The sequence below is a fragment of the Trifolium pratense genome, linkage group LG7 (genome assembly GCF_020283565.1).
Source record: "Trifolium pratense cultivar HEN17-A07 linkage group LG7, ARS_RC_1.1, whole genome shotgun sequence".
NCBI classification, from domain to species: Eukaryota; Viridiplantae; Streptophyta; class Magnoliopsida; order Fabales; family Fabaceae; genus Trifolium; species Trifolium pratense.
In genome coordinates this window covers 36,258,796-36,274,363 of record NC_060065.1, presented here as the reverse complement: position 1 = coordinate 36,274,363, position 15,568 = coordinate 36,258,796, and the positions used below count along the sequence as shown (strand labels likewise).

At 32.6% G+C, this 15,568-nt stretch overlaps 4 protein-coding genes and 1 non-coding gene across 5 annotated transcripts; 3 read left to right on the top strand and 2 right to left on the bottom strand.

Moving 5' to 3' along the window:
* Positions 1-329: 329 nt before the first annotated feature.
* On the top strand, positions 330-2,679 carry LOC123897621 (aquaporin NIP1-2-like). Its single transcript, XM_045948334.1, has 5 exons — positions 330-661; positions 1,314-1,538; positions 1,762-1,959; positions 2,048-2,109; positions 2,202-2,679. Exons 1-5 carry the CDS (start codon positions 545-547, stop codon positions 2,419-2,421), a joined length of 822 nt encoding a protein of 273 aa, XP_045804290.1. The 5' UTR covers positions 330-544; the 3' UTR covers positions 2,422-2,679.
* Positions 2,680-2,905: 226 nt separating this feature from the next.
* Positions 2,906-3,010, top strand: LOC123900251. Its single transcript, XR_006805901.1, has one exon. It is a non-coding gene; the product is annotated as a U6 spliceosomal RNA (small nuclear RNA).
* A 1,785-nt stretch (positions 3,011-4,795) lies between these two features.
* LOC123897620 (nodulin-26-like) lies at positions 4,796-7,011 on the top strand. The gene is made up of 5 exons (XM_045948333.1): positions 4,796-5,017; positions 5,121-5,345; positions 5,558-5,755; positions 6,191-6,252; positions 6,383-7,011. Exons 1-5 carry the CDS (start codon positions 4,895-4,897, stop codon positions 6,624-6,626), a joined length of 852 nt encoding a protein of 283 aa, XP_045804289.1. The 5' UTR covers positions 4,796-4,894; the 3' UTR covers positions 6,627-7,011.
* A 432-nt stretch (positions 7,012-7,443) lies between these two features.
* Positions 7,444-10,047, bottom strand: LOC123897619 (seipin-2-like). Its single transcript, XM_045948332.1, has 2 exons — positions 8,890-10,047; positions 7,444-8,178 (listed from the first exon to the last, which is right to left on the bottom strand). The coding sequence occupies exons 1-2, from the start codon at positions 9,994-9,996 to the stop codon at positions 7,693-7,695; spliced, it is 1,593 nt and encodes a 530-aa protein (XP_045804288.1). The 5' UTR covers positions 9,997-10,047; the 3' UTR covers positions 7,444-7,692.
* Positions 10,048-11,626: 1,579 nt separating this feature from the next.
* On the bottom strand, positions 11,627-14,699 carry LOC123898401 (26S proteasome non-ATPase regulatory subunit 14 homolog). Its single transcript, XM_045949336.1, has 6 exons — positions 14,409-14,699; positions 14,129-14,306; positions 13,947-14,028; positions 12,724-12,900; positions 12,445-12,612; positions 11,627-12,028 (listed from the first exon to the last, which is right to left on the bottom strand). Exons 1-6 carry the CDS (start codon positions 14,539-14,541, stop codon positions 11,837-11,839), a joined length of 930 nt encoding a protein of 309 aa, XP_045805292.1. The 5' UTR covers positions 14,542-14,699; the 3' UTR covers positions 11,627-11,836.
* Between the last annotated feature and the right edge of the window lie 869 nt (positions 14,700-15,568).

Sequence of the window (15,568 nt, the reverse complement as noted above, 5' to 3'; positions counted from 1 at the left end):
TTATTACTATTTATTAATTTTAATTATTGATAATGAGTCTTTTTTTTTTTTTTTAATGAGTCATTTAATTTAATACCATAGGCGATAACTACAAAAATACCGACAAGAACGTATCTAAATTTATGATATAAAAAAAAAGATATAAAATAATTTAAATTTGAGATTCTCTGATTTAAATGTGTGATTCTAACCGCGAAATTATCTAGTCTTATCTATAAAATAATTTTACCAAACGGATCATCATGTGATAAAAAAGTGATATGTTCACAAAATATATATGTTCACACCCTATAAAGTGACAATATTGGTGCAATTTATTTTCCCATCCGAGAAATTTTGAAAAAGTCAAATTCTGAATCTCTCTCTCTCTCTTTGTCCCTCTATTCTCCCCATCCCTTCTTCCTCTTTATAAAGACTTTTGGGTGCCCATAATTTGTGATAGCTCGTTTGGTTCATAATTCATTCTTAGCTTATTTGACAAAGCATATAATTTTTTTCATACTTCATTCATTCATTCTCTTTATCCTAATCTTGTGTCGGTGTTATGGCTAATCATTCACCAACCAATGGCAACAATGACATAGTTTTGGATATCAATGATCCCACAAAAAGTTGTAACGACTCCTCAGGATTTAAAGATTGTGTCCCTCTTTTGCAGAAGGTATATTTTCTAAACTTCTCTATGCATAACTCGTTTTCTTGATCATAAACTATATAATTTAGTCTCTTAAGTATCATTCTGTCTTAATTTTAATTGCTAAAGTATACTTTAGTATACAATAATAAGTAGTACATTTTTTAAAGTATATGAAATTCGTGGTGTTAATCTTTGAAAATTCACTATATTGATTTTTATAAATATTTTGATAATATAGAATAAAGTGACGGATTTTATATACATTTTCGGCAGGATCATACGTAGTGTAGTTTATTATTCTTTTTATGGATCATGTCTGTGCGCGCATGCGTGCACGCATTTAATGTAATATTTTTTAGTAACTTATTTGAACACTATTGATAACAAAAATACTACATTAGTGGTGGTGGACTATGTTAACTTTATTGTGTATAATTGAAACAATGAAAATTTTGGGATGGGCTGCTACCTTTTCCAATCCATAGGGAGCTCCGCCCCTTGTTGTGGGGCTATTTGATTGTGCTTTGTATTTGAAGATATGTCTTATGCCTTGATTTTTAATTTAATCTTATTTTTGCCTTTTAATTTTTTTTAAGAATATTCATTATTTTTATATTCTTTAAAGATTAAATTGACGATTTATTAAAAAATAATTTGTATTTTGTGATGAATGTAGTTGGTAGCAGAGGTGGTGGGAACATTCTTCTTGATATTTGCAGGGTGTGCTGCTGTTGTGGTGAACCTTAACAATGACAAAGTGGTAACACTTCCTGGAATTTCAATTGTTTGGGGTCTCGCTGTTATGGTTTTGGTTTATTCTGTTGGTCACATTTCCGGTGCTCATTTCAATCCAGCCGTTACCATTGCTCATGCTACAACCAAAAGGTTCCCACTTAAGCAGGTAAATGTAACTCATGAAAATAGCTCGTATCATATATAAAAATATGGCGGGAGAAGGGTCTACTTCTGCTTTGAATGTCGGCAGGTGGCAGGTCTTCCTATCACCGATATGGACCTCAGGGTCGCATTCTGTACATAAGAGCTTGTATTATAATTGGAAATATGCTTTTTTATCACGGTTTATCTAAATTTGTTGATATTTTCTTCATTTTATAATCTTATAGGTACCAAGTTATATAGTAGCTCAAGTTCTTGGATCTACACTTGCAAGTGGAACACTTAGACTTATATTCAATGGCAAGGAAAACCATTTTGCTGGAACACTCCCTGCTGGTTCTGATCTTCAAGCTTTTATAATTGAATTCATAATCACTTTTTATCTTATGTTTGTCGTTTCTGGAGTTGCCACTGACAATAGAGCGGTAATCACTTTCGTAACAATATCTATAATTCAATCTTCAACCTTAATTTATAGATTTTGTTAATTCATTTTATCTGTAAATACTACAGATTGGTGAATTGGCTGGACTTGCGGTTGGAGCTACGGTACTTCTAAACGTGTTGTTTGCCGGGTATGAACCTAATTCGTAGAGTATAAGAACTATCGAGTTTGATCAAATTACTTAGAACTTAATTACGAATATATATTTGAATTTGATAACAGGCCAATCACTGGAGCATCAATGAATCCGGCAAGAAGTTTAGGACCTGCTCTTGTTCACAGAGAGTTTAGAGGACTATGGATATATTTAGTGTCACCAACTCTTGGTGCAGTGGCCGGTACATGGGCGTATACTTTCATCCGAATCACAAACAAGCCGATTCGTGAAATTAGTAAGAGTGCCTCTTTCCTTAAAGCAGTAGGAAATGGCGGAGCTAAGTGATTTATCAAGAAATGCGCGATCGAGGTTTTATATATCTTCGATTTGAATTTACGAAGATCATTATGTGTTGCAGTTTTTTTTTTTAACTGTGTCTGTAGTTAATTTAGAGTGCAAATAACTATGTAATTTACACTACTAGAGAAATTTGGTACAACTTTTATTCAAAATCAATTTATCTCACCGGATGATATAATTCTAAGCGTGTGTTTGGATGAGGGTTTCAAATCAATCAATAAATCGGCTTCCCACGCAATGCAATTCTTTCCGGACTAATGTTACTTTAATGTGATCGCGCAATGTCAGCATATTTCACATTAACAAATAAATTGTTTTTCTTGATTGTAGTATTATTGAAAATTGAAATAAGAACAACAATTAGGAGAACATGAGCACATAATAGAAAACCTCCTACTAATTCTTTACTTGGTGTTTTCTAATTTTCATTTATAAGTTAACAATCAACGAGTCTAAATCCTAAATAATTGTCCCTTCAGGGAAGTCGGATAAAATTGAAACGATACAGAGAAGATTAGTACTATGGCCCTTGCGCAAGGATGACACGTACAAATCCCAAATAATTAAGTCATGTTGTAAAGATAGATAATGAGCTACATTCAAAGATGAATCATTCGAAATAATTTAAATTTAATTGAAAAAAGTATTTGTCAAATATACCTTTTGATTGAACTCCAAATTACTGTTGATTTAAAATTATAAATTTATTCGATGCATTCAATATTTCTGCTATAAAAGGACGCAAATTATGTAAAAAAAAAGGCACAAATTAAACAGGTTCGAGTAAAATGTCAAAGGCCACAATTGATAGCAAAGGGTTCATCTTTATTTGGACAAATATCCATAATTAGAGAATAATTGTTTTTACATCAAAAGGTTAACGATTTTGAAAATTAAGCTACATATAGTTTTATACCATTTTTTTTTTGTGTGAAGCAGGTAATTAACCTATGATAAAAAAGAATGAAATCAAACCTTAAGTTAAGGCTTATCCATTGAATTTTGAAGTGAATCATTCAGATAAGATCATATACATATATGGCTGATTTGTACAAAAGCATGCGTAAAGAAAAAAGGTATAAGAATCACATAATATGCACTAATACATGAGATGCACGGATTCTATAGGTATAAGAATCACGTGATAACATTTCTTCCTTTCTTTGAAGATCCGTCAATTTAACAAAATAAAATGGAACAAATAAATATGATAATTAAAACTAAATAATGCAAGCAAATAAAAATTCAAGCTAAAAACAAATTTAGAACAAATGTGTTTGGCAATCAAAATAAACAATCTAAAGATAAAAGAGAGTGAGAATTCACACCAATATTGTTCGGTCTAAAATTGATTTACGCCCACGGAAGAGAGTAACTCTCTAATTTATTATCAATGAGTCTATGAGAGATACAATAGAGAAAACTTGAATTTTTTTCTCAATGACTCCTTGCAACCTAAGGCATGAGTGGAGTACTCACGGTTCGCCATGACCAGCCACAACTCAAAGTGAAAAGAAACTATGCTAAGAACACAAGAGAAAATAAAAGAGAAAACTTTATTGATAACCTAGGAATGTATACAAGAGATTGTTTGATGATTTTATATGAGAAAAGATTATAGCTTAATTTTACCAAACAGAGCCTATATATAGCCTTGAGAATCAATGAACAATAGAAGTAAATACACATTGTGGCTATACAAGGTGAAATGAGGAGCCAAAACGGCTGTGGCCAAACTCTTACGAGCCGTGGCAGGTCTTTAGAATGAAATCTCCAACTTCTGCCAAGCTTGGCACGGCTGTGACCACGACCAGGTTCCAGAGGACCAAAAATTGCATTTAAACCTAAAGGAAATGCAAATACCTTACTTCTTATTTTTGCCTCGAGCATAATAGTTTTTTTTATATACTAATTTAAGTGGTATTAATGAGCATTTTATAATGGTTAAGCTTTTATTATTGAGCTAACATTTCAAGTGTCAATATTTGTATCCAATTAACCCGGAGTTTTTATATATAAATTTAAATTTGCCACCTTATGAAACCAAAATTCAAAATTTCCATTTTATGAAACCATAACTTCAATTTCTTCTCATAAAACTATTGTCAAATTCCTTATCTAAGAGACTTGAACTATATGCTTCATTCCAACAAAGGAACTGTGTCGCATGAATGTCAACACAGTTTATAATATCAAATGTTAAAGAAACAATAAATAAAGTTTAAAACAAAATTATAGTAAAAATATAGAGTTTTTGCTTGGTCAAAAATACCATATTAAAACCCAAATGGCTTATTATTAATGGATTAATTAGTCTAATCTCTGAGCATTACTCTCTCTATTCCCTGTCTCATACTCTCTCTTAGGACTTTTGGATGCCTATAAATTGGAGACAAAATGCATAAATACCCTTTGACAAAAGTATAGCATTCTTCTTGCACCATTTTTCTTGTCAAGAATGGTTGGTGATTCAGAAAGCAATGAAATTCATCATGAGGTGGTTTTAGATGTAAATGATGATGCCTCAAAAAATTGTGATGAAGAGTCAGGGATCAAAGACTCTGTGCCCCTTATAAAGAAGGTATCTCTCCTAAGCTTTTCTTTCCTTCTTAATACAAAATTCATTGAAATAAAAAAATATGACATGTGTGTGCGCGCACGCGTGTTTTTTATGTTGAATATAGTTGGTAGCGGAAGTGGTGGGAACATACTTGATGATATTTGCTGGTTGTGCTGCTGTTAATGTGAACTTAAACAATGATCATGTAGTGACACTTCCTGGAATTGCATTTACTTGGGGATTCACAGTTATGGTATTGATTTATTCTGTTGGTCACATTTCTGGTGCTCATTTCAACCCTGCTGTTACCATTGCTCATGCTTCCACTAAAATATTTCCCCTCAAACAGGTGAATTGAAAATGCTTCTTATCTAGCATAAAATTATAAAGATACTCAATAATCAAAACAAGTTTGTTGATATAATAAATTGATCACATTAACCATGTTATAAAATAAAACAACGTTTGGTTAACTATAAATCCTATCAAAACAAAACTCTTTTTATTGCCTCAATTTGTCTACATTATTGTTGAATTCCCTTAATTTTAATTATGTTGAAGGTACCAGCTTATATTATAGCTCAAATTGTTGGATCCATATTAGCAAGTGGAACCCTTAGACTTATATTTAATGGTGAAGATGATCATTTTATTGGAACACTTCCAGCTGGTTCTAACCTGCAAGCTTTTGTAATTGAGTTCATATGCACTTTCTTCCTTATGTTTGTTATTACTGGAGTGGCCACTGATAACAGAGCGGTAATGTTTTCTGTTCATACTAAAAAAAGTTATGCTCTTACTTTTCTTATTGAATATTTTGATTAAATATGTGTAACAAATTGTCTATTTAGTTGAGATTAAATATTTTTTATTGGTTGCTTAAATTGACTAACTTATGATAATATTTATAAAATGATATCTTTTGGAACAAGCAAAGTCGGAAGAATTCTTTAAAATAGTAGTGGTATGCTTCTCATATCATCATGAAAAGTAGTTGACTAATATTTTAAATACTTCTATTCATATTTTACATAATTTTTTACTATATTAAAATTTGTTTTGTTGGTGTCATGTACCCTGCCACATGCCATCCCATGCGCATCAAAACTTATATAATTCAAATAATATTTTTTGATAATAATTCATAGAACTTAAAACTTTGTTTATGTTTTTTGTATTTTTTTAATGGTGCAGATTGGTGAATTAGCAGGGCTTGCAGTTGGGTCTACAATAATAGTAGATATATTGTTTGCAGGGTATTAAATTATCTCAAAATCTTATTGATTATATTGTTTAGTATAGTTTGTACACTACACCTAATATTTAACTCTAATAGAAGCAAGAGTATATTTCAAACTTATGAATGTGTGAAATTATATTTTACAGACCAATGACAGGAGCATCAATGAATCCTGCAAGGAGTTTAGGACCTGCTATCTTGTACCATGAATATACAGGATTATGGATATATTTGATTTCACCAACTCTAGGAGCTTTGGTAGCTACATGGACTTACAATTTCATCAAACACACCAACAAGTCAACGCATGATGAGCTCACCAAGATTGAGCTCACCAGGATTGTCCCCTCCTTCGGCAAGAGCAGGTCTGTTGTATGTAAAATGTTATAAACCGCTGTCAACAAGGTCGTAACAAAATCAAATGATTCCGCAACAAATCCAATAGTGCCCACAGTTTCATCATGTATTAGGGTTTAAATGTTTTGATCTGGTTTTGATTGTCATATATATAACAATGTAATCTACTTAGGAAAATGAAATGAGCATATTCTTCTTTATCATTCATCAATTTGTAAGAAATGAAGGACCTTTGTTCATGAATAAAAGCATGTGTCCCTTTTCCTAAGGTCCCCTCCCTTAGCTGACAAATTCACAATTAACATGTTCAGATTTTTAGAGAAAGAAAAGTGTGTGAAATCAATGTTACACCACAAGCCTTTTATTAAAAGCAAGGCCGGGGATCCTTCCTACGATAGCTCCTACATTGATTCCTTATCAAGAGTCAATAACAATTATGCTGTCACCTTAACAATTAAAATAGCAAATTGACGTCCAAAACTATTTAAAATAATTGGTTCTTAGTATGTATTTTAATAAGGATTTTGAAAATTTTATGGAGGATAAGTGAAAGGATATGCAAATCACAGGTTGGAGTGTATGTGATTAGAAGTTGAAGAACCTAAAACATAATCTAAAATGGTGGAACAAACATTCTTTTAGAGAGTTAAATAGAAATATTGATAAAGCTCTCAAGGAGAGGAATAAAATAAGATTTGAAAGCACAAAAAACAAGTTTGTATAACAAGCTTTTTGGATTACTGACAAGGAGAGTGATACTAATCCCAACTATTTCCATGTTCCAAACAAAAAGAAACAGTTAGTCGCACATCACAGACTAAAATAATTTCTTGATTGGCACAACACCGGGTTAGCTAAAACTCAATTTCTATGATTATTATAATATAAATCACATTATATACATGACGTGGCATTAAAATTTACATTGCAGTTACAAATGAAATTTAACGGAGAAGGAAAAAACAAAAAGAATGAGATGTTAGGATTACTCACTAAACATATACTATAGGCTAGGAGTCAGAACTCAGAACATGCGAGGTTAAACTGTTGGACAAAAACTTACTTCCATCATTGCAACAAAGCCTGGGAAATCAGAATCTCAACTTTGTATATGAAGACTGTTCAAAGTTGCAGGACCGCGAGCAGATGCCGCCCTTTGCCTTGTTCTTGGAATTATTATAGGCCTACAAAACACTAGAATAAAAATCAATTCTGTGAAGAATGCCATCATTGAAATCCATATAAATATGCTCATCTTCCATTGCCAGATCATCCTTTTGAAAAAGGGAAGTTCCGACTCAACAACAAGAGATGCATCATATATTTCTGGAATGCCAGCACCAGGTTGATATTCTGGTCGTTGCTCAAGTGTCACTTTCAAGCATGAAGTAGGTATATTCCCTTCAACGAAACCTCTCATCTTAACATTCAGAATCTGGGTTTCTGATGTATAGCCAGTAATGAGAGGAGCAATTTTGAGGAAAGTCATGATTAGGCGGATAGGTTCGCTTCGGAATCTTAACATGCAAGGTTGACTCAAGCTTGCAATAGTTTTACCATTAGACAATAGAAAATCAACCCTGGCCTATACAAAATAAAGAAGGGAGACAAAAATAAGAAACAAGAAACTCTGAACTGCAATTTTTATCAGCAGTTTCCACTTCTCCAAGACTCAAAAGTATGATAGTACAAAATTACAAGCAAGTGACAATTTCAACAGCATGCAACAAGTCAGGAATATACTCGACGAAATCATATCAACAGTCCAGAGACAAATTATGCTTATGCCCTCCTTTATCTAATAAAGTGACCAGAAAAATATGTACCTCCTGTATGACTTAATAATGTGTGTGAGCATTACAGTTCACAAAAAATATGATAATGTGCTTAACAAAAAAAATAAAAAATGACAATGTGTAATACTATAGATCGATCAGTTTGTACCCTAAACATTTAAATTTGAGCAAATCCCTATTTTAATCCTTGATATTATAGAGGTTGAGCAAAATAGTCATTTAAAATTTAAATTATTGATATTTCAGAATGATCCATGAAATAAAAAAATTTCAATCACATTAGCCATTTTGGGTCGGTTAAGTTCCTAAAATTGTCTCGAATGAATTATTGTTATTTGAGATTTCCAATCACATTGCCGACTCCTACAATTGAAATAAAACAGCATAAGCTGCATAACGACAAAATAAGTTTTAGGAGCATTTCATGACAATTAGCTAGCCAAATTCAATTTACACCTAAACAAAACAAACTTAAAAACCAGATAAAGATAAGCAATCACCTGAAAGACTCCAAGATTTCTGTTATATCCAGACTCCGGAACTCTCAATGAAACAGTAACTTGCACTCTATGTCTCGAAGGTATAACCCTTTCACCCATCATCATCAACTTCCCAACTTCAACATTATTCTCATAATCTTTTCTTCCAACATCATCACACGATATTATAGGAACATAAGCCACCGGACTAAGCTTAGTATAATCAAAATTCAAAACTTCCTTAATCTGAATCGGCTTCTCCACGAACCACTTCATCAAAAACCCACCAAACACAAATGAAGAAACTAACAAACCAATCAAAATACAACAAACATAAATTGACCACAACAATCCCCATCCAAACCTAAACATTACACTCCAAATTGATTCATTTCCTTTAAAATATTTCCTAACATAAGGTCTAATGTATTCAAACACAACACTCCAAACTCTGCACAAAATCCCAAAGAAAATATCTTTGCATATTCTCCTTGTCCCAAAAGGATCCATAAAAAACAAGCACCAATGAAACATGAATAATAACGGATATTTTACAAAATTGAAGATTAATTTAATTTGAAACCCTAATATCTTAATTACCAACCCTGCTATCAATTCTAGAATACTCGAAGACGAGTCACCGAGTCGCGGTACCGAGTCAGCGGAATCATTAGCTTCAGCATCGATTGTAGCTGTAGTTATGGTAGATTCTTCGTTTTTCTCTTCTGTTTCAGGAACCAGAGCTTGTGAAGTGATAGTTTTTTGTGCTTCATCGGAATAGGGTTTCGCGGTGAAATTCTCATCTTGTTTGAGATTTATATACCTTGGCTTATGTCGGAAGCTTCTTCTTGTGACATTAATTGAACCAATATCGGTGCCGGAATCTGATGATTCATTTGTTCGGTGACGAATTGATCGGCGGCGAAGTAAGGTGGGCGGAGAGGAAGAGGATGGGGGTGGGTTGGAATGCGAATCTTGAGGTTCGGGGGAGATGATGGGTTTAGAATCTGGAAACGTGGAATCGGAGGTAGAAGTTTCCGGCGGGTCGTCGGCGGAACATTGGAGAAGTGCGTCGGTGAAAATGTCATCGTCGTCTTCGTTTTCATTGATTGAATCTAACGGGTCCATTAGGATTCTGAGTTTTGGACAAAAGAATAGCTCTTTTTTAAAAAACAACAACAATATAAATAAAATAAAATAAAATAATCAATTTATGTTCCAAAAAAAATAAAATCAAATAATCAATTTGATCCATCACAATTTTTTGTCAAATTCTTATTGTTTGTTAAATAGAGGAAGAAGTCATTAAAACAATAAAACTTACGCGCATAATTAGAGGAATCAGAGTTTATATTCCGGGTCAGGACATCTGATTTAATACTTTTGACATTTTTATCGGTTAAGCTAGGATTTGAGAAATTTTTTGGTCAAATTCAATTCCAGACAAAAATAACGATTAAACCATTATGTTGATTTACGTCTCCATGACTCGCTCTCAAATAGGTCTTTTTTTTTAGATTAAAATAGTTTCTTTAACTATCAAATGTTAATTAATATGTCGGAGACTTGTTTAAGAGTGAGTTACATGAATAAAGATCATTTTGATGATTTACTCCAAAAATAAGAGAATTTTTTTTGCCGCCCTACCTACTTCTCACGCACCCTACGCGTTTCTATTTTTACCCTTTCACTACTTAAGTAGTGGAAGTTATCTGAATGAATTTTTTTTGAGAAATTTTATAAATTTCGTCCATTATTAATATGGTATATTTTAGTAAATTCGATAAGACACACGAGAAAATGAGTAGGATTACAATTCATACATAAAAATTGTGGTTTTGGGTATATTTTTTTATCCAGAATCAACCCTCTCATTTTTCTCTTATTTTTATCTAAGTGTTTTTTAACAAATCTAAATAAGTGTTATTGTAAGTAAGTGTTGTGTGAATTTTGTCATCTGTGTAGCGTTGTTGTTTTAGTTTTGCCGTCTTGGTGCAGTTCAACCAAATGATTCAGAGCCGGAGGCGTATTTGTTATATCTTGAGTAAAGGATTTACGATGGCTCTCACTAAATTCAGTTTTCTCTCGATTCGTAATATGAATAGAATAGATCATTTCAAAGATCAAGTAGATTTTAGCTAAAGCTTCCATAAGTTAGAAGCTTGTTGGCATTGAATTGTATTCATTGAGCTTTGATTGTAAACAAATCAGGGAAGCATCTGTTTGTTCATGACAGTTGCCATTCAGAGGATAAGCTCTTTCAACTAATTGTTCTAAATTAGATGCAAATCTATTTAAAACGTCATGTTTGGGACAGCCGCATCTGGGAGGCAAAATGGATGGTCCCTACACAACCAAATCAAGGATTTGGGGTGCAAATTACCTTGTTAAGTTATGCTCCAGATGATGGATTTGCCGCCTCATGGTATCGCATGTCTGCGTATTGCAGACATTAGGGCATCACATTTAAGAGAACTTGGTTTCTTTGTTTCTTTCGTTTTCTTTCAAAGAAAGAATATGCAAATACCCATTAAAATCTCATTCAGTGTGTTGAAGAATCAATGCCAACAGCTTCAACTACACTGCACATGTTGCGGTCTATGTTCAAGTAATCTAATCCCACATCTAAGTTTCAAGACCACGTCTTAGATAAATGTGGCTTAATTTAGACCTTGCTGTGTTCACAAGAGACTACCGATATATTTCGATATTTCTTCATGTAATATTAAGAATTTTATATGGTATTTTAAAACATACCTGAACATAAAATCCTGCAATATTATACAATTAAAGTATTACAAGTAACACCGAGGGAGACGGAGACACCATAGAAACTAAGTGCTAAGTTTTACTTTCTTGACCTTTTCAGCACGTCCAAAAGAATACATTGTATTCAAATATAGTCTGAGTAAATAATAATTTGTCTCTTTAACATGCTAGATTAACCAGAAGGTCCAAAATGACAGCTCTAGAAGACAACAGTATCAAGCATCATTCCAAGAGTTTGAACGATGTTAGAAGACATCAAGTTTGAGACATGCTCTTCAAGGTGCTTCTTCGCGTCTTGTCTACCCACATTCGCTATTGCAAGCTTCTCGGGGGACAGCTCATCTTCCTCTTGGACAGCCTTGTTGTATTTGGTAGCTAAGCTCAGCATTTCCTATATTTCAAATCAATTGAGATCTATTAGTATCTAGTAATTGTTTGGATTCATAAAACTTGTGAGATTATTTGAGAGCTTGTGAAAATTGTTTATGACATATCCATAACCTGTTTTTAGCTTATTTCCATAAGTTCTCCATGATAGCTAATAAAAACAACTTATAACTTTATGAAAATCGATTGACTTTATTTGATATGTTGTTATAGAAATAGCTTATACATAATCACTTATATTATAAGTGTTTATGCTATAAGCATTTAACTAAGTTATTTATCCAAATAGGGCCCTAATCTACTAATTATACATGGTCAGTTTTCACATCTAAAAAATTGGAATAAGAAAATTATGCAGCAAGATTAATGGATTAATCAAATAGGCAACAATCCACCTTACATGTTGCATCCTTAAATTACCTGAACAGTCTGTTCATTAGTTTTGGAATGTGTATCAAATCGCCTAAGTGTCAAACCATCGGTCCATTTCTTCTTGTGAAGATTAAGCAACATCTTCTCCTCAAGTTCATTCTTCCTGTAATTGATGGCTATGGAATAATAATGCCGGTTCAACCCATGGATTAATGCCTAAAGGGGGGTGATATAGATAGGTCAGAACTAGTAAAATGAATTGCAAAATAAATGCCTCCAAAACAATAGTAAACGTGTCAAAAAGATAAAAGGGTTTGAGTTACATACCTGAATGGATGGTTTATTCAGATGCCCCAGATTGGATGTTGTCTGCCTTGGTTCTTGTCCAAGCATCATTGTTTGTGGATTGATCAATCGAAAAGCATCAATCACCACTTTTCCTTTAACACTTTGAATTGGATCCACAACTACAGCCACTGCTCGCTGATTCAAAGCCTCAAAACTCTGCAGGACACGAGCAATTTACTTAACCAGAAGCACGGACAAATAGCTAAAAAGAAACAAGAGTAATTCTAACCATTACAAAATAGCCATTAGTTGGCACCAGGCAGTGCATTCCATGACACTAATTTCAATTAATCAAACTCATTTTACAGTAAGACAGCACAGAGAATACTCTGTATGCTGTGAACTACTAGGGGGAACTAACCATATGCAGATACAGCAGTACATAATATAGGCATTTGTGTATATACCATAAACGAGCAAACAACCAAAACCATGTTGGCAATTTTGATGAGACTGATAATAGGTTCATAAAATCAGAGTAGTTATAATCTGAGGGTTAGTCTAGTAGGGTGGCAAAGTTGGGATGCTATATTGTTCTCTTTTCCTGTAATTTAAGAAAGAAATCATTTAACTATTGTCCTTTCCACATAACTCTTCCAAAACGAAGAGTAAATTAGTAGCCAAAAAGAGTGTTCAACAAAATACAAGCCTTATCCCACTAAGTGGGGTCGGCTACATGGAACAAATGACGTCATAATGCACTATCATATACCATATTTGTATCCAACTCGTTAATCTCTAGATCTTACTAAATAGTTTCTCTTATAGTTTTTCAAGGTCTTCCTATGCCTCTAGTGTAGCTTCCATCTGATCTACTCTCCTTACTACAAAATCTACACAGGTCTTCTCTCTACATGCCCAAACCACCAAAGCCTAGTTTCCACTTTCCACCATCTTTTCTACTATAGGTGCTACCCCAACTCTATCTAATGTTGTGATTTCTAACCCTATCTCGTCCAGTCTTACCACACATCCAACACAACATCCTCAAATAGAAAGGAAAAAAAATTTGAAAAGTTTATTCACATCAAAGAGATTCCACAAAGCCAACGAAAGTAAAGCGATGAATCCAAACCTATTGTCAAAAGTTATAAAAATCATTAAAATCTAAAATAGCAGAGATCACGCGACACACAAATACTATGGAGTGAGCAATATTAGATACAAAAACAAGACATAAAACACAAGGATCATAGTAGAACCTGTTGTGTATTGATGTCAACACCAGACAACCAACAGCCAAATCCAGGATGTGAATGATACCAACCAACAACCATCTCAGGTCTGCAACACAATCAAGCAACAAAAAAAACATGAATAAACTCATAAATCTAACCAAAAACAAAGAACACACAATTAAAATTTCAAAATAAAAATAAAATACCTTCCAGTTTGTTTAAGCATATCAAGCATATTAGTCTGAAAAACATGATCAACAGCTTCAACACTAACACCAGTTCCACTCTGTGGCATTGCAAACACATCAACAACACGAACAGTATACTCATCCACGAATTCACCAAGCATCAAACCCATAACCTCCATAGGAACACCAGCCCTACCTATTATCATTAAAAATAGTTAATTTATGAAACCCTAATAACCCTAATTTTGAAATTGAATAACCCATGAATTGATTAGGTTAAAAAAAAAGGAAACTTTACCGTGTTTAAGCATCTTGAGAAGAGCGAGGGAGGAGATGTAGACTTGCTCGGAGGAATCTAGGGTTGGGGAATCTGGTGGTGGATGACCTAGGGCTCCACCTGCACCTGCGAACATTCGTTGAAGCCTCTCCATGTTGTCGATTGAGAAATTTTGTGTTAGGGTTTTGTTTGGGATTTGAAATTTGGAGTTGAAGAAGATGAATGAAGCCAAGAGTGAAAGACAGAGGAATAACAACTCTTGTTAAACTTAACACTAACACACACACATTAAAAAAATAAGTAATTTTGACCGATTTAGAGATCAGTATTTTTTAAAGATTTTATATAAAAATACTTCACAAAAAAAAAAAAGGATTTTTTATATAAAATAGAGGTTATTTTATGCTTGTTTACTTTGATAAAAATTATACTAGATCCGTTTCAAATTACTTGTCGTTTTAGAAAAAAATAAAAAAAATTAAGAAAATGTATTTTTGCATCTTATTTTCCTATTATACCCTTATTTTAATTCACCAATAATTTTTTCACACACTTTCTCTTTCCAATAAATTTAATATGTTATGTACAAAAAAAATTAATATGTTATGTACCAAAACATTTTTATAAAAAAACTTTAGTTTTCCAAATATATATTAAATTTTTTTCGGTTTCTACAATTATACTCTTAAATATTTGAAATTTACATGAGGGTACAATAGACAGAATATAACCTTGAATTATCAAAGTATTTGAAACAATTTTTTTTTCTAAAACGACAAGTAATTTAAAATGAAGGAAGTATTTTATAAAAAAAAGTTTAACTGATTTTTCACAAAATTCCTATAAACAACACAAAAAATATTTTAAAGAAAACATGTTTGTCCAAAAAAACTATTTTTTATGTATGAAAACATATATTTTTTTTTATATAGTATATGTGAAAACATTTATGTTCCATTAAAAAATTTATATACATTACCACCAAAATAAAATAAAATTTATATACATTATAAAAAAACATATGCCTACCTATTGGTTACTTAAAAAAAAATTGAAACAAGGTGTTACATAAAAATATCAACATAAATTACATGACGAAATTATGATACAGTTAGAAGATGAAATTTATTTTTTAAGTTAAGGGACCAATCTAACACGTTATATATCTCAAAAAATAAGTT

Coding starts and splice junctions, on each gene's coding strand:
- LOC123897621 (XM_045948334.1), top strand. CDS start 545: ATGGCTAATCATTCACCAACCAATGGCAACAATGACATAGTTTTGGAT. Junction 1,539..1,761: donor AAAGGTTCCCACTTAAGCAG/GTAAATGTAACT, acceptor ATAATCTTATAG/GTACCAAGTTATATAGTAGC. Junction 2,110..2,201: donor CTAAACGTGTTGTTTGCCGG/GTATGAACCTAA, acceptor ATTTGATAACAG/GCCAATCACTGGAGCATCAA.
- LOC123897620 (XM_045948333.1), top strand. CDS start 4,895: ATGGTTGGTGATTCAGAAAGCAATGAAATTCATCATGAGGTGGTTTTA. Junction 5,018..5,120: donor CTGTGCCCCTTATAAAGAAG/GTATCTCTCCTA, acceptor TGTTGAATATAG/TTGGTAGCGGAAGTGGTGGG. Junction 5,756..6,190: donor TGGCCACTGATAACAGAGCG/GTAATGTTTTCT, acceptor TTAATGGTGCAG/ATTGGTGAATTAGCAGGGCT.
- LOC123897619 (XM_045948332.1), bottom strand. CDS start 9,996: ATGGACCCGTTAGATTCAATCAATGAAAACGAAGACGACGATGACATT. Junction 8,179..8,889: donor GAAATCTTGGAGTCTTTCAG/GTGATTGCTTAT, acceptor TATTTTGTATAG/GCCAGGGTTGATTTTCTATT.
- LOC123898401 (XM_045949336.1), bottom strand. CDS start 14,541: ATGGAGAGGCTTCAACGAATGTTCGCAGGTGCAGGTGGAGCCCTAGGT. Junction 14,307..14,408: donor TCTCAAGATGCTTAAACACG/GTAAAGTTTCCT, acceptor TAATGATAATAG/GTAGGGCTGGTGTTCCTATG. Junction 14,029..14,128: donor ATGCTTAAACAAACTGGAAG/GTATTTTATTTT, acceptor ATTGTGTTGCAG/ACCTGAGATGGTTGTTGGTT.